General features: G+C 51.6%; 3 protein-coding genes across 3 annotated transcripts; all 3 read left to right on the forward strand.

The window, feature by feature from the left end:
- Positions 1-3,617: 3,617 nt before the first annotated feature.
- LOC149810476 (DNA topoisomerase 1 beta-like) lies at positions 3,618-9,150 on the forward strand. Its single transcript, XM_089994250.1, has 8 exons — positions 3,618-3,843; positions 4,429-4,688; positions 5,227-5,427; positions 6,218-6,453; positions 6,907-7,231; positions 7,456-7,806; positions 8,525-8,674; positions 8,857-9,150. Exons 1-8 carry the CDS (start codon positions 3,618-3,620, stop codon positions 9,148-9,150), a joined length of 2,043 nt encoding a protein of 680 aa, XP_089850376.1.
- Positions 9,151-10,166: 1,016 nt separating this feature from the next.
- Positions 10,167-11,789, forward strand: LOC149810477 (uncharacterized). The gene is made up of 2 exons (XM_089994251.1): positions 10,167-10,394; positions 11,571-11,789. Exons 1-2 carry the CDS (start codon positions 10,167-10,169, stop codon positions 11,787-11,789), a joined length of 447 nt encoding a protein of 148 aa, XP_089850377.1.
- A 7,263-nt stretch (positions 11,790-19,052) lies between these two features.
- Positions 19,053-20,130, forward strand: LOC149810478 (uncharacterized). The gene is made up of 3 exons (XM_089994252.1): positions 19,053-19,310; positions 19,474-19,731; positions 19,939-20,130. Exons 1-3 carry the CDS (start codon positions 19,053-19,055, stop codon positions 20,128-20,130), a joined length of 708 nt encoding a protein of 235 aa, XP_089850378.1.
- Positions 20,131-22,012: the final 1,882 nt, after the last annotated feature.

Raw genomic sequence — 22,012 nt, forward strand, 5'->3', positions numbered from 1 at the left:
GTAAACTGCAACCAGGGAGGGTGTTGGCCTGTGGAGGAAGGTCAGCCTTGTCCCCACAGCCACGGTCGGAGGCTATAAAATCCCGACCCCTAGGTTCTTCCCACGGCTGGCCAGCCCTTACACCCTGGCTTTGGGTTTCTGCGCACTGTTTGGTTGGTTCCCGGCTGCGCGTTCCTGGAGACTCTGTTCCACTTTGGCTGTTCTCGATGGAGCCTTTGTGCGTGGCCGATGCTCTCAAGTGCCGGTACTCTGTTGCATATAGCGGGAGCCAGCATGTTTTTCGCTTGGCGTCCGGGTCCGTTGCTTTCAGATGCTGGCATGAGTACAGGGAAAGTTCCCTATGGCTTTGTAATCGAATTATCATTATTTATTATTATTATTTTACAGGATGTCAATGGGCTTTTTATCACGAAGCTAAACAGGACTCTCATGGCCAGCATCTGGCGCAGAGCCTCAATAGTTCAAAGCACGAGAGCGCAATGTCAGCCCGCTCCCTGCCCTTGAATTTACCACGAGTTTCCAAAGAATGCTCGAAACGCTGCTTGCCTCGCGCTATGGGGCACACGTAATATTATATGCAGGCTTCTATTGCAAGCCACAGGTGCATATGGTAACCATGGCTTGCAAAATGCATGTTGATGATTGTAATGATGATGCATCTTTTTGAATTGTTTGTTCCGATCGCTGATGTTCTATGAGCTGTACAACTTCGAATGTGCTGTCTTGGTTGCCTGTTGTACATTTCCTGCCATGATCTATGTGATGTAATGATGATGTATCTTCGAATGTGCTGTCTCGGTTGCTGGTGGTCTGTTTCCTGCCATCATCTGATGATGATGATGTATCTATTTACAACACTACCGCATCCACATGGACATTGGCAACTCCAAGAACTACTTTGGGATAGTATGTGACTGCGTATTCTGATTCGAACGAGCCTGGTGGTCGTTTCGCCAAAGCAGGGATGAATGCAAGTCAGGGATCGCACCTGATTCCGGTGCTGTTCAGGCAGATATTCCTTCAGAGCTTCTAGCATTCCGGGGAGCTTTACAAAGTCACAAACGGCGGCAGGGGAAAGAATGTCGGCCAGCGACGGCCCAGACGCAGCCTGCTGCTCGTACAATCGAGCCTGCATGCCCCTGCACATGCAAACCATTCGACATGAAAAAACATATCACCCTTTATTGCCCCACATTGGAGTGAGCATGCATTCCGAGGACGGAGGTGGGCACAGCCCATTGATCTGAGTGTTGTGCAGTTCAACACAAGCACTGGGAGCAAGCAAATCGACCTGAGGGCGTGGAAACTACGACAGCATCATCCATTACCAGGTGCTTGCACCTACACATTCGAGTCGATCAACAGATATGCACCTCACTCAAGAGGCCATGGACCCAAAACGAAGCTAACCAGACCTGCCAAAGTGTCGCTGTAACAATAACTGAGGGAGGCAGTTTATCTGCGGGCGCGCAAATCAGGTTGCAAGTTCTGATGCTTCCAAACGACCCATGCGCTACTCCCCGCTTCATGCAGTGTGCTGACATAGTACAGACTGCAGACTCTTGGAGTAGGGGAGTTTCAACAATGAAAAATCGAAAACCCAGAAAATTACGTGTTACTGCCTCCATGACCAAAGCAGTCCCTTGTATCATACGAATCTACATGCACGCCGTTGATAGAATTAAGCCTTTAGCTCTACATTTCTGTGAACATAGAAAAGCCAAACGCACGGGGTTAGCAAGCTTCTTCAGGTTTGATACAACTCATACGGACGGCACTTCACGTAGCCATGGCTAGAGCTGTACGAAGCATATGTTGGCTGCACATGTCCTACCCGTGCCACAAGCTGAGATACAGGAAATCAGCACTTCTCATGCCACACATACGCAGGTCGCGGATGGAACGCACGCTACGAGCTGGTTGAAGTCAAACAGCTGTCCATCTGGCGTGAGAGGCAGCGCATGGGATGTGGATGGCACGGCAGGCTGCCTTACAGGCTGGGCGGGCACGCTGGGTGGCGTGGCAGCGACTGGGGTCGCTACTGGAGGGCTGGCTGCGCTCCAGCTGTGGCCGTTGATCGCCTTGTTGGCGCGAACAAGAATCTCTTCATCCCACTTTGTCTCAGGCTCTTGCAACCAGAAGAAGAGCGCACGATCTGGGTCCTGCACATCTTGTTTATCATGTCAATATGGTTGGTTTGTGCGTCGGTCACCTTCGATGTGCAGGGAGGGACTTGCTTGAGAGAGAAGCATGCACTCTGGCAGTGCTAGTGCCAATGCAAGAGGTGAATGAACTGAGTGGGAGAGCAGACCGCCAATTGCGAGTGCTGCGGCCTGGATCTAGAACACTGCGAACGCCTGCTTGGAACATTTGATGTAATTTACAATGAAAACGTTGACAATTGATGCAACCTGGACATAGGAAGTAGTTTGATTAGGTGGCTGCATGGGGTAAATCATACTTGGAGCCCAGGCATTGTACAACAAAGCGGCATGACTGCTGACACCAGTTGCCATATTATACAGGAACGCAAGTGTCGTTCAACTGCCCTGCAGCGCCTGGTTTCTACCTTACCCCTGCTCTCATGGCAGAACTTATCATCTGAACACTGTGAGCACTAGCTGTCATAGAGCGAAATAGAGTTGAACACGAGGGCTCAAATGTTACATAGCATTGCACATATGTATCGTGAATGTCTTGATGGTCATTGCCTTCCATGCCACCCCCCATACGGAAAGTGCACCCACTCCCACTCCCACTCCCACTCAACCATGGTTGCTCATCATACCCCTTGACCGCACCTCTTTGAACTTCATGGTCAGCACCCGTTTCTCCTTGTTCATCCACTCCATCTTGCCCTCCCACTCGAATATAATTTGGTCGATTTCTGGCTCTTCTGCCAGCGTAAACATGTCCCCTTCGCCTACCAAACGTTCCCACCACTGCAACGCTACACAGCCATCATTGTTCCTCACAATCGCAAACTGGCCCTTACGCTTGTCCGCTTTCATTTTGCCATCTTGTTTCATCAGTATGCCAGCCTTGCAGCTGATGTAGCAGTGCCCGGACGGTGGTATCTGGTCGGAAATGGGCTGCCTAACAGTCACCGAAAGCAAATCCTTACAGGGTATACGTCGCAATGCCATTTTGTACCGCCTGAGGCTCTTATGATGCTGAAACAAACGGAACAAATCTCGAACAGCTCAAATGACGTTATTGCAGAGGCGCAACCTGATCCACAAGGTCTCGATGCGCAAATTCCTCAAGAAGAACAGGTTCAAATACGGACAGGATATGTCCAATACCGGACCGGGGCAGTAGAAGAAGTTCATTTGAATGGATGGCTTGTCTTCTTTCACCGGATCCAATTCTTGTCTGGGATGGTCAGCTGTTTATATGGACTATGTGCATGACATCAGCATCGCTGATCAGAGTCCTGACAGGCTGACACAGTTCGTTCCACAAACCGTGTCCACAATCACCATGGCTACATATACCTGAGCCTCTCCACTTGTCCATTGCCAGTTGCTGTGTGGCTTTGGTGTTGCCCGAATGCCTTTTTGCGAACTGGTTGTGTCACTAGCAATTGTGAAAGTGGCATAGGTCAAGCACGCATCATGTCAGAGTCCTCTGAGGACCTGCCTTTAGCGGCGCGCATGAAGAAGGCTGCTCCGGAAGTTGTGTCTGATGACGATTTCGATTCTGGATCTCGTGCTCATGTTCCAGGCCGTGCCATGCGGGAGGACAGTGAAGACATGAGCGAGGACGAACCACTTAATGTTCGAGTGGCGAGAGCAGGCACGACTCTTCTTCGCCACGGTGAAACGCTCATGCATCAGAGAGGTACAAGCTGTGCTTCTGGTTCTCTTGCATACTCTTGACCGCACGTGATCTGGTGTGTGACATTCACTGTTGGCAAGCGGATTGATGTCCTATAACAAGAGGACGGGAAGCGACCGAATCTTTCATAACTGTGATGAAATTGTGTAAGAGGTTACACTGTGCACGGCGTTGAGGAGGCGAAGTCATGCGTTTGTTGTTCATTGCTGCACTCTGGCGCTTCAGGGTGCCAATGCGACTATGGAAGTAATTTTCGCAGTGTCTTCTCTTACGGCATCAGGAGGGTCACTCAACGCACAGAGATCGTATCTAAGTGCATTGTTCGATGACTTTTCTACGCCCGCCCACCCATTCACAGGCTCCGAGGGTTCACCGCACTCATCACGCGTGATACCATGGATGTGCACGCAAGCTTCAGTATCTCGCCAAAATACGCACATGTAGTATGAGCTCTGCATCGTTGTCGAGGTGATTGACTATGATCGACGTCTGCCGTGTTTTCCACTTCCTGCAATGTTCGGTAAGCGGAACGTGAGCGTATTGCAGGGGTGACAAACCTGGGATGTGACTTGCCAGTACGACGTGCAGGCAAGCAGGCGGAAACAGATAAGCCAAAACGAAAGAGTAACGGCTCCACCTCCAAGCCCGCAGCCAAGCGGACGAAGACAGCAGATACAAACGGCAACTCCAAGGCTGAAACTAGCGGAGGGGGTGATGGCAATGGCAAAAAGAGCAAGATATTGTGGACCACCCTGGAGCACGGGGGGATACTGTTCCCCCCGGAATACGTGCCTCATGGAGTAAAGATGAAGTATGACAATGTGCCAGTTGACTTGACCCCCGAGCAGGTGAGTGCCAACGGCCAGTGTTCCAGCAGCATACCCCCGTGTGCTGTTCCTGTTCATTGTGTACTCCCTCCAGAGAAGCACGAGAATTTGTATCATGTTAACAATTACTCGACTTCAGGTCTCACTTGACCTTCACCAGCTAACAAAGCAGGAGTTCTCCAGCGCTTGGAGGCACGACACATGCATGACAACTCTGCTATCACCGGTTTCTAGACATGGGCACGGGGAGTGGTACATCTGAGATTGAGAATCTATGGGTAGGAGTGTGTGGATCGGACACTGGCAAGGCTGTATCTTGAGGCCAGAGGCCGAAACCCTCTGAGAAGCTGCCTTTGGTGCAGAAGAAGGGTTTGGGGTTCTAGCGGTGATACGCAACTGATCTGGTGTTGCTGAGTGTGTATCAGCGAAAAGCAGGTGGGGCTTGACGTGCAACTTGAGCGGCAGCTTGAAGTGCGACATGACGTGAGCGAGGGAAGACGATTCTGTGTGTGTGTTGACGGCACAGGTCAACCTGGAAAACAAACGTCATGGTGTACAGGAGGAGGTCGCCACGATGTATGCTGCGATGCTGCAGACAGACTACATGCAGAAGCCCACGTTTAAGAAGAACTTTTGGGAGGAATTCCAGGCCATCCTGGGAAAGGGCCACGTCGTCAAGTCATTGGAGAAGTGCGATTTTCAGGACATTTACGACCATCTTCAAGCTGAACGTGAGAAGAAGAAGGAACTGACAAAAGAGGTAAGTCCTATGGTCAGTGGCATGGCATCCTGCCCGGTGGATTTGTGGTTTGCTTGTGTGTTGATGGTCCGTCGGAACACCTCCATGCTGTCAGTGCTGTCTGCTTCGTCCTGCTAGTCTCTAACAATCGTGCCACTGGGTCAACCTTCAGGCTGTATGCTTTTCAGCATTTGGATGGCTCTGTTGGATTTCCCAGTGGAGGTAGCGATTCGCGCATGCACCGCGGCTTGTACAAGGTTTGTCGTTACGACAAAGGTGGAGCCTTTTTTCACATACAGTCCTGTATATGTGTTCGGTACTAGCATCACTCAGTTGTGTACAATGCTAGAACTATCCAACGATAGCTGTTTTTCAACAGGCTCGACTGCAAAGATCATTCTGCATGCATGTCTGCCCTGACCAGGGCAGTCGCACTAGGTGGGATGTCTAGTTCGTCCAGGCACAAAGTACGTGGAGACTATCCAAACGTATGTCCTCCGAATACCAGGGTTTGCTATGAATGCTCGCTGTGCTTTGAGTCGAGGGATATGATATAGTGAGATACTGGAGTGCAAGCAGTGCATGATGGTGAATCACGACGACGAGAAGTTTGAGCGTGAATGCGTGGTTGCGTTCGGCCCGTGCCGACTAGTCTTGCTTAGCTTCAGATGTGATGCAACAATGCTGATGACGATGTAAGTCTCACAATACCACTGCATCCACATCGGCAGTGGCGACTCCAAGTGCAGTCGAAGAATCTGGAGGTTCTGGAGGCATGTGCCCAAGAAATGAGAAATGCGTGCAATTGCAGGAGAAGGAGAAGGCCAAGTTGGAGCGAGAAGCGGCGGAGGCAAAGTACAAGTACGCACTTGTGGACGGGCAGCAGGAGCTGGTGGGCAACTTCCGTGTGGAGCCCCCAGGGCTGTTCAGGGGTCGAGGAGAACACCCGAAGATGGGTAAGCTGAAGCGACGCATCTACCCCCGGGACTGCGTCATCAACATCGGCAAGGATGCCCCGAAACCGACCCACCCTTACCCGGACCAAGAGTATGCCACCCCGCCCCTGTCCTTGGGCTGCCAATCACCCCAGCTTGCTGGCCGCATGGCATTCGATAGGTCAGCTCATGATGTTGTACGGAGAATACTCTTCACAAGCACAGCGCATACCCATGTTGCTCTCGTTGGCGTTCGGCTGCCTCGACTGTTCACTTATCTTCACCAGATGGAGTTCGTAAAAGCATTGCAGTACGACGGTCAATGCAGTGGCTGCATTGTCGAAATATATCTGGTCGGTGATGTATCATCGGGATGTGCATCACTTTGGCGAGTGGTGATGCAGCAGTCACGAGTTTCCACCAGTGCCCAGATGCTGCATTCACACCGTTGCACGTGCGTGTCTGAGCGTTGGGATGTCAGGCCACACGATGCTGCACACACTCCAGGATTTCCCGATCTAGAGGCCCAAAAATGCATCCAAATTGAACCGGCATGCTGTCGCAGATGGAAGGAGATCCGCCACGACCGGTCGGTGACGTGGCTTGCATACTGGAAGGACCCCATCGACTCAAAGGGCTACAAGTACGTCTGGCTCAGCGCCAACTCGGCCTTCAAAACAGACGCGGACATGGCCAAGTATGAGAAGGCGCGCAAGCTGAAGGACCACATTGAGCGCATTCGCCAGGACTACCAGCAGCTATGGAAGAGCAAGGACAGGCAGCAGCAACAAATGTCCACGGCACTCTACTTCATCGACAAACTCGCGCTCCGAGCTGGCCACGAGAAAGATGAAGACGAGGCAGACACCGTTGGCTGCTGCACCCTCAAGGTGAGACTCCGCATGTGTCCGTCCTAGATGCATCTTCCCATAGACATCACCCACTCAAGCCCATGCAACACCAAATCACCAGCAAATCGGGTCTACTTCACCTCGATGGCACCTCGTCTTGATCATACATACGAATCGATGTTCTCGTTGCTTGAAGTCCTGTTCGGATCTGTTTTGTCAAAATGTCAAAGTCAGACAGCAACCTGGGGCCACGCCTTCTGTAGGTGGAGAACGTCGAGCTGCTCACCGACAACGAAATGAGGTTTGACTTCCTCGGTAAAGATTCCATCCGCTACGAGAACACCGTGACCGTGCACCCGACCGTGTACGCCAACATCAAGTCCTTCATGGCCGTGGACGGCCAGGGGAAGGCCAAGAAGCCCGAGGCGCAGCTCTTTGACATGATGGACGCGCAGAATCTCAACGTGATGATGAAAGACTATATGGACGGGCTCTCCGTCAAGGTGTTCCGCACGTACAACGCGTCCATCACGCTAGACCGCCTGCTCTGGGAGCCCGCCACAACTATCACTCCTGACGAGAAGAAAGCTGCGTACGACCGCGCAAACAAAGAGGTGCGTTCCTGGCCTCGATCGCATGTCAGTGATGATGATTGTGTATCATGGACGGGAACCGTTTCGAATGCGTGATGTAGATCGGCTATGAGCTATGATAATTCCCTCTATGTGAAGTGAAAATAGGAGATGATGTATATTTTGGCAACACTGCCGCAACCACATGGACAATGGCAGCTCCTTTAGGCAAGCATACCTTGAAGGGCCTGGCTTACATGATAGGGGTTGCAAAGCAGGGTTGCAGCCAACGGTCTGCGTCCCATGCAAGCGAGTCCTGGAGCGTGACACTCAGTCTGCAGTTTCCCTTGCGATGATATGCACCCTTTGATAGGAGAGGCGCGTGCCTACTGGGCTGTTATTCTATCTAGACGCCCTTGACCACCGCGACGTGTGCAGGGGAAGCTCATTCGTACGAGCCGAATGTAACCATTACGCGGCCTGGTCCATTGCCATTAAGTAGGTTAGTTATTGTAATCCAAAACACGGCTCGCTCTAAAGTTCATAAAAGTGTGCCTGAAAGTGACATGTAAAGGTCACTGGTCACTCTGTGTGACCGTGGTCAGCTTGGTCAGACGGTGACAATCCCACAATACTTTCCGTAGGCCATGATATTTCGAGATAGTGTCATTCGCAGGCTATCATGGGCAATGCTGATCGATCAAAAGGCATTTGATTAGCGTGGAAGCGGTGGAGCTAAGGCTGTCCAGCGCCTGTGCAGGTTGCGATTCTGTGTAACCATCAGCGCGCCGTGAACAAAGGCCATGAGGACAGCATGGCCAAGATGAACGAGAACATCAATAAGGCTGCAGAGCTGCTTGCTGAAACCAAAAAGGAGCTGGCGGCCGCGAAAGCTCGCAACGACAGCAACGTAGATCGGTGCGTGTTGGGCTACTAACTTGACATCCAAGTGGATGACGATCCAACTGTTGACAGCTGTAATACCGCAGCAGATTTTGGTTTGCTGACACACGTAGTGCCTGTTGAGGGTGTATGTGTGTGTTGTCATGAGGATGACTCGATGTTTGGTGGTACCTGAGGCACCATCCCGAGGACTGTTACTTTGCCCTTGCACACAACATGTGTAACGAGCCGCTATTTGTGTGCAGGCTGACAAAAAAGTTGGAGTCGGCGAAAGCGCGTCTGGACAAGCTCAACGTTGTGAAAAACTCGCGTGAGGAACTCAAGACTGTGGCCCTGGGGACGTCCAAGATTAACTACCTTGACCCACGCATCACTGTGGCGTGGTGCAAGCGCGTGGACCTACCCCTTGAGCGGGTTTTTAACAAGTCGCTGCTTGGGAAGTTTTCGTGGGCAATGGAAATCGAGCCGGAGTTCAGATTTTGAGCGCCGACGCAACGGCGATGGCCCAAAGCTCAGCAGGAGGATGTGGAGGTTTACTTTCAGCTAGTTTGCGTTGGATCTCCATTAACTGACCTTGTTGGTCGGAAATCCATGATTGGGCGAGTTCTCTCTGACTGATTGCGCATGCTCACCATGCGGTCAGTTGGTGTGATATTGTTATCGTGATGTTCAAAAAGCGAATTCTGTGCCTTTTGCAGTGTCTGTGTTTGCAACGAGAGGTGTAAACTGAGGTTGCGTTGGCTGATGTACTCTAATCAGAGTAGTCTCCCTAGTCGGCACATGTGCGTTTTGTAGTTGGGTAGGGCTCGTAAAGATTGTGTTGCAAGTAACGCGCCCTTTTCGACGAGTGTGTTTTCAAGCAGTACAAGCAGTATCAGGTACTCTATGGCACTCCAGGTCTATATTGACCTATTGTAACTGGTGAAGTGATGGCTGCGGACAGCAGGATCGCTTGCCCAGGAGATCGTTTGGGGTCAGTGGTACGCTCAAAGAAACATTGGAACTCACATAGTAAAATTCGTTAGCATGTGGCTTGAGCGTTGCATTCGCTTCTGGGCAACCCTGTGCTCATCGTCTTTACGTTTGTCGACATGACCGAAGTACGGCATTATTAATCCTGATGAGGCGAAGGGTTGTTACAGGATGAATTTTCAAGTGGCAAAGGGACTTTCGTCGAAGATGGCTATGTCTGTGCTTCACGATGTGGTGTTGTGCTCAGCTCGGACTGTTCAGCGGCCACGGTGCGAGCGCTCTCTGTTACATTGAGTCCGCATGCCATACGTTTGGAACGCGTGTATCTGATGGCCCTGCATCGTCAAGATTCAACTCATTGGTGCTCGGCCGTCGAGAATGGGACATGTGCTAGTTGAACCCTGACGTTGCTAGCCAGCGCTTGCTGCACCGTTGCATTCCTTGGCAAGGAGCATACCGGTGCCATATGCTGCGGTTCTTAGACCGAGTTACTAAGTGTCTGATTTATTCATGTCAATCAAAGGAAGATGCACTTGGCTGTGCAGGAAGGGGCGCAATTGAAGCTGGTCTCGGTCACGAAGAAGGATGACGCACCTTTGGTTCCAGCAGTTGGGGACATCGTGACTGCCAGGGTGTTGAAGCTGACTGGAAGATTAGCGGTAACAGAGCTGCTGTGCGTGGGGACAAAAGCCATGCACTCTCACTTCACAGGAATCATCAGGCTGCAGGATATCCGGGCCCTCGAGATAGCAACGGTTCGCTGTCGCTTTGCATACGAATTTTATCATGGCACTACTCAGCCCATCCAGAACCTTTTAGCATCTTCAGTTCAAAACCCAGTCTACACAACCTGCACTGCCCTCAAATGGGCGTGGGCGCATGGTCTCTTAATCCGTGTATTTCTTCTGGTCGTGAGGTTCAGCACCGCAGCAGGCAAGACTGCTGAGATATGCTGAAAGCCGAGGCATCAATAATGGGTCCATGGTCATTGTCCGCTACCTATAATGACCAGATTGGGAATGGGTAGGCTTATCCCTATTGGGAGGGGCATCGTGACAACGTTTGCACCTCAAGTTCGTGATCGTGAACTTAGGACACTTTTCATGGCGAGTTTTGCCCCCAGCCACCTGCTCTGCATGCCTTGATGCTTGCGGGAAGCAGGATCCTTGCCACAGGAAACCCGTGAGAGGGTTTTTAGTCATGCATTATGATTACTGGACATTAGGAGATTTGCCTTCTCGTTTGAGATGGGGTCTTGGTTCTCTGCCGCCCTGAGCTGCGGCATGAGCTGGCTGACATGTCGCGCTACGGCAGACTGGCGTTTTTCTCCACTAAATCACCTTCTTTTTCCCCAGATTCACATGAATTCCCTGCGTTTTCGCCGATGTGTTTTACGTTGCCAAAGCAGGCTCGAGTTGGCTGCAACGACTGTGCTGCCGAGCAAGTTGTCACCCAACAATCCACGCTATGTTGGGCTCACTGACCTGTCCTAGTGATTGTGGTGTGTCTTGCTACATGGCCAGGCATAACAGCACAGGACATTGTCATCCCAGGCCTGGGTTCTCAGCTGCGCTGATATTCTGGCATATGAAGACATACCCATAGATAGGTTTAGATGTCAAGCAGTTCATATGCCAGCACATTACTCATGCCAAAGTGCAACACCTGTCTCGCACTCACAAAAAGCAGAAATGGAAGTGATTAGGACCATCAGGCCGCACAGGAGCACATCTGCTCGCACGAGGCAAGACGTCAAGGGAGCGCCAGTGTTGTTATAAGCTACTGATTTGGGGTTTCCGTGGTTGCGTCCTTCTGTGGGGGATGCTGCGTCCCTCGATTTAGGCGCGAGATTAGCCTTGCTGTCAACGCTCCGTTTTGGGCTGGCAGACTTGCTTTGTTTGGTTTTGATTGATTTTGGGGTTGGCGTGCAGGTGAAGATGAGTGAGAGCTTTCGTCCGGGGGACCTCGTGCGCGCAGAGGTGCTGTCTCTTGGGACCATGCGTGACTACTACTTGTCCACGGCCAAGAACGAGCTCGGAGTGATTTGGGCGAAGAGCCTGGCGGGGGAACCAATGGTTGCCATCAGTTGGGAGGAAATGCGCTGCCCCGCTACCTCAAATGTGGAAAAACGCAAGGTTGCCAAGGCCTGAGCAAGGATGCTTACGGCCGGTTTACACTCACGGCTTGTCAGGTCGTGTGCACGCATGAATGTAAGGACATTAGCAGGAAGATCCCATGCTTTTGAATTTTTGCCAAACCTCGTTGCAGCTCTGCCCCGCTACCAGTCGCTTGACTGGGGCCGCAGCTCCTGGCCCAGGCCCGCAGGCTGAGCTAATTCGTTGACGACATGAGATATACCAGCGTCCCGTCTTTCTCCCAACCTTGCTTCATGTTCTCTTGCAATGGCAAAATAGAATCGACCATTAGAACATTAGACACAAGTTTGTTCTACGCCCAACTGTTCTCAAAGTAGCGTTCATGCATGATTGCGCAGCGTACGGCTTCGAATCAAATTAAATGTAATTTGTCGCTTGACGTGAAGCCTCAGTAGCATGGGTGTTGCTTCCAGCGAGCTCGCAAGAGCTCCAGGTGCTGGTTTGACGAAGAAGGACGCAGAACGTCTAAAACGTCGGTGCGTGTTTCAATTAAGATATGCATAAGGATGCTTCACTCAGTGTCTTTTGAGTTCATGAGATGCTCGTGGTGCTCAATCTGCAAGAACCATCGCGAGCGGATAGCTTGCGTCCCTCGCCCGCACAATACAGTCACGTGCAATGGACCCAACACGAACACATTGAAACTTTACATTACCAATCAATATGTGGAATCGGGTGCGTTCCGCTCCAGCTAACGAAGTTCCATTTCCAGTCATTGCACCCTGTGCAAGTTGCGAATGCTGGCAATGACCGATGTCACGGCACATGTCGCACGCGTACTCATAGCACAATGATGGGAATATGATTTTTATGCGAACGGGCTTGCGGTCATGCAGGTTCGCGAAGCTGTCCCAGAATTCGGATGAGCTGTCTGTCAGCCAATTTGAGCTGGTGCCAGAGCTGGCAGGCAACCCTTTCTTGCCACGCCTATTTGAGATGTTTGACGACAACCAAGATGGCAGATTGTCGCTTGACCAGTTCAATAAGGCCGTGGACTTCTTCTTAAAGCTTCAAAGCATCGAGGACAAGAAAGAGTGTGCGTCCCCACACAGCCGCGTTGCTTGATATCAGGCCCGATATGTGTCACAACCATGCTTCACCTCATTCATAAAGCAGACAACGCACGCCCATCAAGGAAACGAATCCACCAGACAAGTTTGGTGGCACTGGCTGGAAAACCATTGACGTGGATGCCAAGTAACTGCCAGCTCAGTGAGATGGGGGTGACTAGGGGGGTGGGAGGGTGCTTTGCCATGATTATGATCTCTTGATTTCAGCAACTGACGATTGTAGCTCTCAAAAGTGCCATGGTATCCCCGGATAATCTTCAGCTGGGGCCGTGGATATAACAATAAACACATGCAAGGCAGGGCCCTGTTCCGGGGAGCCGGCCTTGCAGGCCTTGCCAATCGCAGCATCATAACGTTGCCTGTGCTGGCGTGCAAGGGTGCCTTTCTGTTGCAAGACTCCCCGCCTGCAAAGCTTGCACATGAAAACTGCCAATCAACATCTTCAGGAGTAGTCATTGTAGCAGACGCGGCGAACGCAAGCTTCTGCATCATTGCTCATTGTTGGGGACACATTATTCTTTCAGATTATACCACGTACTTAATATATGCTAGATACTGTTGAGCTCTAGCTCTTCAGCGATAGATTCTGCTGCCTTTCCAAGGATTCCATGTCATGCCATGACATGGTCCATACTGGACCATGTCTTCTTTCACAGCGGTCACGGCCCCCGATATACTCAGGCTGTGCTTCCTATGGGCTGACTTGATTACATGTGTAACGACCACTCGACAGTCGTGACCAAGCACGCGGCATGCCCAAGAAGCCTTTGAGGCAAATGAGCCATACTGTACCACACTGTCCTCTGTAACAAACAGCGGGATGGTTGTGGCCGCCGTAGATCTTTGTGAACATATGTTTGAGGAGAGGGTTTCGTGTTGCGTGAGTCGACATGAGTTTGTGAGTGCCCACAGTGGTGCGTTGGTGTTTTTTGAAGGTGGTCTGTTTGCTTGTTGCAGTTGTGTTCAAGATGTACAACGTGAAAGGCGATGGCTATGTGACCGACACTGAACTGTTTGCAATGCTGCGGAAAAGCGTGAGCCGAAACATCTCGGATGAGCAGCTGCGAGTGGTGCGCTTTCTAGATTGTTACCTCCACCTGAATCAATGATAACGATGAGTGCTTGCTGGTCTTTGGCCTGCGCTGACTCGTTGGACGTCTGAGATAATTTCTCCATCCATCCACCCAGCCATCAAGTGGCAAAGACTACTTCTCCAGTCTCCAAAACATGATGCACATATCATCGCAGGCAACTTCACAAAGGAGGTCAACAATGCAGGGGCCTTCTGCCAATAGCGGCGATGATGAAGTGCCTGTTCACAACGCTGCCGTATCCACGCGGGCATTGGTAACATCCCGAGTCCCACTTAGGAATCAGGGCTTCAGACTGGTCTGGGTGCATGTAAGCTAAAGGATTTGTCCCAGATCCTCTATCACCTGAAGTCTGCCGTGTGATCATGCTGCCCTTGACAACTCGCCCAGGCGGAGAACACAGTGTACGTTCTGTTTCATCTTCTACACTCTCTTGAGATCGCTGTGCACAATCTTGTTTAGCCATAACAGTACGTTGCGAAGGGAGCCGATTTTTTTTTCGTCTCCTGTTTCCTTTCCAGGCGAAATTGCTCAAGGCATGGGTTCTGTCCTAAAATTGCTCGAGATGCTTTGAGTGGAGAAAAGCTGTATTCTTGTACATGTAGAAAAAAACATGCCTGGATGTTGTCACTTCTTCCCGGAGTGCACTGAATGGCTTTCGCCATTGGGTTGAGACTCACACCACTCTGTGTTAACCTTTTGAAACAATTCCCTCGAGCTCTAATGTTTGACAACGAAGATTGCTTTTGGCGCGCAGATTGTGAACAACACGCTGCATGAATACGACAAGGATGGAGACGGCAAGCTCAACTTTCTGGAGTTCAAAGCGATGTTGAGCGAGCAGGACATCACAGCATCTGTCCTTCCATAGTCGCAGCAAATGATTATGGGTGCTGCTGTCACAGCACCCAGTACATCGCGGAACAATCGTGTGTATCCATCAATCAGATTCACCTTGATGCGTCCCTTCAGCAGATGACTCAGCTAGTGGGGACGTACCGGGATGACCCGAGTCATCAGCGCACAAGCGAACTAGCTTCTCTGAGCTGGCTACGGCTGGATCAAGGAGGGCAACATGCGCAAGACACCGACAACGTTCGGGGACCGTAGAAGCCAGACAAGATGCGTGGAGTGGCGAGTCTGCAAGGACTACTTATGCGAAGGTTACCAGAGCATAATGCACAGACTTGGTCACTCCATATGACCGGCAGAAGCTGACATCACGCACCGAGTCGCTGCTGAGCACATGACAATGATTATATTCCATGTAGTCGTCTTATAATCTGTATGCACTGTAATCAACTTCTCCACCACCTCGAGCTGCACTTGCTGCGACTGGGACGCCGGCACCACCGACCGGCGCCCGGTTTCTGACAGTTAACCTTCGGCGGGATGGGGGTGACGCCCTCACCCAAGACCTAGTCTGGATGCGACTTTCAGATGCGCTGGAATGTTGGCTTACCCGCATAATGCGGTATTATTGTGCGGTAGGGGGTTCGCACATTGACGTGAACGTATAGTTGTGGAGGTTGGGGTTCGTTGGTCGTTTCGGGGATACTGATTGCAAGCTGTGCGTCTGTAAGTGTTTTCACCCTCTCGGAGTGAATTTTCCTTCATGAGGGGACCACTGCATCAGGGTGTTGGAGACCTGTGAGTGACGAGAAGAGTGTGGATAGACAAGGGATAGTCGATAGCGTGAAGGTAGCAGGTGATGAGTGAGGTGACGCGTAACCATATACATCTTTGTCAGCAGAGGTCGAAGGAACACGACATTTATGCTAAAGTGAATGCATGTGTTAGGGACTGTTTCGAGTACTAGTTGTACTGGGCAACATGCCACTTCCGTCTGGCGTGCTCAAGGCGCCAGGAATGCTGTCAGGAACTTATCAGCGCCCCCATGGGATGTCAGGCAGTGTGTGCGATAGCTTCTGCTCTCACATAGCCAGACCAGTATTATGCGCTCGTAACTTGCGCCCATCACACCCTCAGGCAAGCAGCAGTTCAAGCACTCGCGCCACTCGACGAACACAATCGACAGTGAAGAGCACGAAACAATATTAGACTCGTCCTTGTTGCTGTTCGCAGCGTTCCCTTTGTATCCGGCTGCAGCGCATGCTGAGGATTTTGCACCCTACAACCCATCCTATCAGAGCGAGTTTATCACAAACGTGGCTGGCGTCTTGTACTGCGGCCTTCTCATCTACTTTCTGTACAAAGTTTTCGTCTGTCGAGCAGAGAAATTCACAACCGAGGTGCGTATATACCTACCTCCTCGCGAAGTTGAAGTGGCTTTCGCGAGTGGCGACAGGTGCAGGGATTTCCAGTGCAGAGCATGAATCTCCAATGTTGATAAGGAATGAGTGAATTGCACTATAATGTTAGCCATTTCAAGTTTTTGGTTTATTTGGCGCTCTGGTGTCGTATTTATTGAAGGTATCGTACAATACCTTCATTTTCTGCATCAGTGCTTGCATACTGTGCGTTGTGTTCGTATCTGATGATCACCTATGCCGTCACCAGGTTGCTTTACATGGTAGTATATCGCATTGTATCACACCAACCGATGCTGCAATCTGCTGAGTCTAGGCAGGCGTTCCTGAATCTGGCCAGCTAGTGATGGTGCCTAGGGTGATGCTGCGAAGTCCTTGGGTACAATGAGGCCTAGCCCGTTGACAACCTTGACCAGAAGTGACGGCGATAAGTGAGCTGGCTGCAAGACACTGGGTCGGCACCAAGGTCATTGTCAGGCGGCAGGCATCTCACTTGCGCGGTGGCTTCTGGCCCCGACTGTTCGTTTGCACAAATACCATGAATGCAGCTGTTGAAAGGATTCTGTTCGCAATATCACTACATCTACATGCACGATGGGCAACGCCAAGTGCAGCATGGCAATTCATAGCAAAGGTAACCGGGGACAGACCATGGTTGTCCTTGACTTTTGTCAGTTTCCAGCCTGACTTACTCTCCGGCAGGCTCTGTTACATTGCTGAACTGCTCGATTGCTCGATCCATGCTGTTTGGGTGTCATGGGACCCAAATCGGCGTCAATAGTTAGTAGCGAAGTTCGTAGTCAATGTACAGAGAAACAGCGTCACATGCAGCATGCAAGAAGGGCCTCCGGTTAGGCAGAAGTGAGGCGTCGGTGCTTGTGCAGAGAATGGCATCCCAGCCGCCTCGTGGCACTGAGGCGGGTGGCACCCATACCTACACTCTGTCTTCAACTGCGTTTTCATTTCTGCTTTGCTTACCTCACTACTTTCACTGGTTTGAGGGCATCATTGGTGGTGTCTCACACCACTGGCAGCAGTGAGACATCGGTATTTGTGACCAAAAGATAGCCTCTGAGATGGTGGCCACCATACTCCTGCGCTGCTTACCTCGTCCTACAGTACCTTGCAGTAGAGTGACAAAAGGGGTATGATGGGTGGTGAGACTGGGCGTGTGTGTGCAGAGGATAGCAGCCCAGCCGGTGGAGCGGGCGGAGGAGGACCCGGAGCTGGCGGAGCCCATCGTTGTTGCACCGATCGACGCGTTTCTGGGCGCTGTACAGGCTCTCGCCATCGCCGCCGGCCTATGTGTGCTGTGTGGCAACATTGACAACTTCCTATCAGGTGTGTGCCTTTGAGCCCCACACATGTAAATCTCTTGCGGCGGGCGTACCATAGTTATCTATTTTTGCTTGCAGCGAAGTGGGAGGGGGACGAATTGCCCCAAGCTCACGCACGTAGTCCAACCAAACTAAAGGAAACTGGATTGCGAGAGTTGAGCTGAGGCCGCGTAGCGGTCGAGGCGTTGTTTGTCATGATTACTCGTGCTAATATGCATGGTGGTGTGCATCCATCACCTCTCGCATGTGTTGCGGCGACCTCAACCAGCTGCGCTGTCGCAATCTGCAGCAAACGGTCGTCATCAACTTCGGGGTCAGCACTAGTTCTATCTGTGTTTGGGGTTGTTCCTCGACCTCTCTAGCGAACATCTTGTCGGCTGAGCTGCTTATCCAGCGTTTAGACTCGCTTGATGACGTTCCCATCTTCGGTGGCCTTATGGCTTGAAGCATGCAGGTGGAGAAATAGAAAGTGCTGACCAAATTCTCCGATTGAGTCTCTCGCACACTTCCGTGGCATCGTTACGCTGTGTTCTTGAACGCTGAACTTGTCCAGTTGGCAGATTCCGTGCTGTACGAATCTATCCATCCTATCGCTTCTGGACGGCGAGTCATGGACAGCTAGCTGCCTCAGTTCTTGTCACCGGCCTTTGGCACGTGTGGGTTGTCCTTGTCGTCTGTTATTTGGCGAAAGGCACTCCGACACTGACGCTTGTCGCTTTGCTCAGGTCAGTCGCTCCCAGAACAGTACACGGCTCGCAACATTGCGATCACGGTCCGAACTATCATCAGCGGACTCGCGTACCTCGCGACTTTCTTCTTCGCTGCCAATGGCCTCGGACTGGCAGCCCTTGCCATCAAGCTGGCTATTTATGGAGACGACATTGAGCCTGCTCGTCCCCCGAAGCCTGCTGACGACCTCCCCAAGATCAGCCTGATGTCCGACATGGAAGATATCGTGAAAGCCTTTGACGATGCTAGCAAGCCAGCAAAGAAGTAGCACCGGTGTTTTTGTTCACACAGCCGAGATGTCTGGCAACATCTCCGCCTTTTCATAACGAGTTCCCAATTTTTTCCTGCCAGGACGTGAGAAGAGTGTTAAGTGATACGTGCCCCGGGGCCCCTGCAGCATCTTTCGCATGTATTCGACGTAAGGACGCCACATCATTGGATGTCCACGAGATATCCACACGGCAGGTGTCCCAATCGACTGCACAGCGCAGGGTCGTCTGTTCCACGTCCATTTCGAAGCTGCGCTGACAGGGCGCCTGGAGGTAGGGGCGTTTCCGACGGGTGCTGTGTGCACAGTCACTGCCAGTGACACTGGAACCTTTTGCCAATTTCCAGCACCTTTGGTGAGTGACTGGCACACTGTCGTAGAGTCCGTGACACCGCTGTACCCATGGCAGTTCTTTCATATCACAAGTGCACGTAGATTCGAGTATACTGGCCGCGCTTGCACCGGACACGGTAATAGTTACGTCTCAGCAGCATGGCATCCACGTCCGCTTCGGCTCAAATCACTGACGATGACCTTGCCATAGCTGAGCAGCATTTCGAGGATGGCCTAGAATGCTTCAACGCTGATGATTTCGTGTCGGCATCAGATTACTTCGCCCAGAGTGTCGAACTGAAGGTCACGAAGTTTGGCGAGAAGCACCCTGCGGTGGCACCAGTGTATTTGAAATATGCGGCATCCTTGTTAGGGTGCGCCAGATTGCAAGGAGAGAACCTTTTGGGGGCTTTGAAAGTACGATTTCTGCTGTTGTTCGGTCGACAGGAGATGTCATGTTCCATGCTCCCGTGCTCATGTAAGGATAGACCTGTAACAGAGCCAGCGGCAATACCTTATTTACATGAACCAAACAAGCCCAGAAGAAGTCAACAGGACCTGATCGTCGTCCTGTGTGCAGTCAAAAGCGGGGCAAGATCAAGGCGCCAGCACTTCCACAGGGGTGACGAAGGAAAAGGAGCCCAGTGCTGAAGACGACGACGATGGCGACCTGGCTTTGGCTTGGCAGATGGCAGAGTTGGCTCGCCTCATTTTTACGACTAAAAAATGTGAGTTTGGAGCGGAGGTGGAATCCCAGCTTGCAGAGGTGCATGATGTGCTTGCAGACATCAGTGCCGAGCGGGAATCGTTTGAGAGCGCAATCGCCGATTATGAGCAGGTACTTTACATTTTCTTCGCCTGCTGTATATGAAACGACGCGTTCTTGCAACTCGTGGTGTGTGCTCTTGCCAGTCGAGTCCCAGCTCCCCAAGCGCAATTCGAATGATTCAAACCGTCCGAAGTTGTTCGAAAGGGGAATGTCGTGTAAGAGGAGTTGTCAAACCCGTAATTTGTCGTTCGTGAGGCTCGCCTACGTTTTGTGCAGGCTCTCAAGCACCTCGATGCGTGCGCTGAGGTGGACGTTCGCTGGCAAGCCGAGCTGCACTTCAAGCTGTCTATCCCCCTGGAGCTGCTGGACAGAGTGGACGACGCCATCGTACACATCAACACAGCAGTCGCGCAGATAAAATTCCTGCTCAAGCAAGTACGCTCCCATCCTATGCTGACCGATTCATAGATGTGACATCGTGACAAAGCTGCACCAGAACGAAGCTCCCTTGATCATGTATCGCAAAAGCGTGCCAAGACTGCTCAAGAGACCTTCATGTTATGCTGTTTCTCGTGCAACGCTGCGCCTTCTGATGGTGCCGTATGTACGCTATGCGTTGCGTGTCACCAGCAGGGTTCTCGGAAGGACCGCAGGCACATTCAGCAGGCACAGTGAGAGCAAGCGCTGGCCTGTAGCCGGTGTCACAGACAGCATGCTTGACTGCATGCTGCATTGATTGATTGATTCCCTCGGGATGGCCTGCCTCGAGTGACATTACTGGTAGCACTGATTCCGATGTAGTGCTTGGAGTTGCCAATGTCCATGTGGATTCAGGTAAGCTGGTAAACAGATACATCGTCGTCACTGCTAACAAACACTACCAGTTGAGGTAGTGACACTCTTAGCAAGGTAGCCGTTACAATCGACTCAGGTAACATAGCCTGAGTCGTCCACGTATTTGGCCTCACTCAGAGCCCAAGCACACAAGGTTCCGCACACACAATGAAATCGTCAATCTCAGGAAAGCTGCTTCCCAACGATCAACCATTTGTGATTGAAATTGACTTCGCGTTGCAGAAGCGTGCCGAGATGGAGCAACAGATTGCAAACCCCGCTCCTGTGGCCGGCCCTGCCCCAAGCGATGATGCAGCCACTGCCTCCGCAGCTCTGCAGCCCTCAGAAGTCAGCAGCAAAGATGCTTCAGCCAAACCCGAAGAATCTCAGGAGGGGCTTGCAGAGAAAGCTGAGGCGAATCCAGAGTCAGGGGGCCCAGCATCTGCTGACAAGGCAGACAAGGCAGACAAGGCAGACAAGGCAGACAAGGCAGACAAGGCAGACAAGGCAGACAAGGCAGACAAGGCAGACAAGGCAGACACGGCTGACAAGGCTGACAAGGCTGACAAGGCTGACAGTGATGATGACGAGGACGGGGAGGAGGAGGAAGAGGTGGAGGAGACTCCTCTGGAGGCAGTGGCTCGTGAGATCAAGGAGCTGGAATCTGTCCTGAAGGACCTGAAAGAGAGGCAGGAGGAGCTGACAACCGCAAAAGCTCAGGTGTGTGTTGGATTCACAGCGTTTGAATTCTGCTGATGTGGCCCAAAGTCGGCTGCCGTGATTCCCTCTAATCTACATTCGGGAAAATCAAACGAGTGGTAGCGTTTTGCCAGACCGTGTCATTCGCGGGCATATGCGATTACACAGAGAGACCGAGTCACCATAGTTCAAGCTGAACCACACATCCAACAAAAACTTGCAACGGCACTCATGTATTGGATGAAAGGGTGCCGGACACGCATGCCTTTCCACGGAGTTTGATTTGAACGACTGCGCGACTTTCATGTCTTCATATCTTCATGTCTCTTTGTCCGATACTTTGAACTTTCCTTGTCCGTCATCATTGTACGGCCAGCCGGAGTGTGGCGGAGTGTGCGAAGCAACAAGGGTGTTCTCGAACCATAACACAGGTAGTTAGTTACCTGTGGTATCGCTCGACAACACCACTGCATCCACATGAACTGCAGTTACCGAGTGCGACCTCGGATTCTTTTCGCTTGGGAAGGTTTGCGGGTTGGAAGCTGTGTGCTGTCGTTTGTCAAACGCCACACTTTGACGAGGCGTTGGTATGTGCAGGACAAAGCCTTGAAGAATCAGCTCAAGATGATGTTTGGCGGCGTTGGGGCAGAGTTGCAGACAGAATCGCCAGCCAAGGAGAAGAAGTCGGCCAAGTCTCGCGCCAAGGCGTCCTCAGATGCTGCCGACGTGCAGGACTTGGGGGTTAGGGGCTCTGGCAGCCAGGTGCGAACGCTTTTGCATCTGACACGCATACCATGGGGTTGGTGACAATGATGTA

This window comes from Nuphar pumila, unplaced genomic scaffold (genome assembly GCF_984573655.1).
Source record: "Nuphar pumila unplaced genomic scaffold, dmNupPumi1.hap1.1 HAP1_SCAFFOLD_335, whole genome shotgun sequence".
Lineage (NCBI taxonomy): Eukaryota > Viridiplantae > Streptophyta > Magnoliopsida > Nymphaeales > Nymphaeaceae > Nuphar > Nuphar pumila.

Excerpts from the sequence above, each read along its gene's own strand:
- LOC149810478 (XM_089994252.1), top strand. The coding sequence starts at position 19,053 with ATGGCATCCACGTCCGCTTCGGCTCAAATCACTGACGATGACCTTGCC. Across the intron at positions 19,311-19,473 it reads ACCTTTTGGGGGCTTTGAAA|TCAAAAGCGGGGCAAGATCA; the intron begins GTACGATTTCTG and ends TCCTGTGTGCAG. Across the intron at positions 19,732-19,938 it reads CAATCGCCGATTATGAGCAG|GCTCTCAAGCACCTCGATGC; the intron begins GTACTTTACATT and ends CGTTTTGTGCAG.
- LOC149810476 (XM_089994250.1), top strand. The coding sequence starts at position 3,618 with ATGTCAGAGTCCTCTGAGGACCTGCCTTTAGCGGCGCGCATGAAGAAG. Across the intron at positions 6,454-6,906 it reads CACCCTTACCCGGACCAAGA|ATGGAAGGAGATCCGCCACG; the intron begins GTATGCCACCCC and ends ATGCTGTCGCAG. Across the intron at positions 7,807-8,524 it reads ACGACCGCGCAAACAAAGAG|GTTGCGATTCTGTGTAACCA; the intron begins GTGCGTTCCTGG and ends GCGCCTGTGCAG.
- LOC149810477 (XM_089994251.1), top strand. The coding sequence starts at position 10,167 with ATGCACTTGGCTGTGCAGGAAGGGGCGCAATTGAAGCTGGTCTCGGTC. Across the intron at positions 10,395-11,570 it reads GGGCCCTCGAGATAGCAACG|GTGAAGATGAGTGAGAGCTT; the intron begins GTTCGCTGTCGC and ends GTTGGCGTGCAG.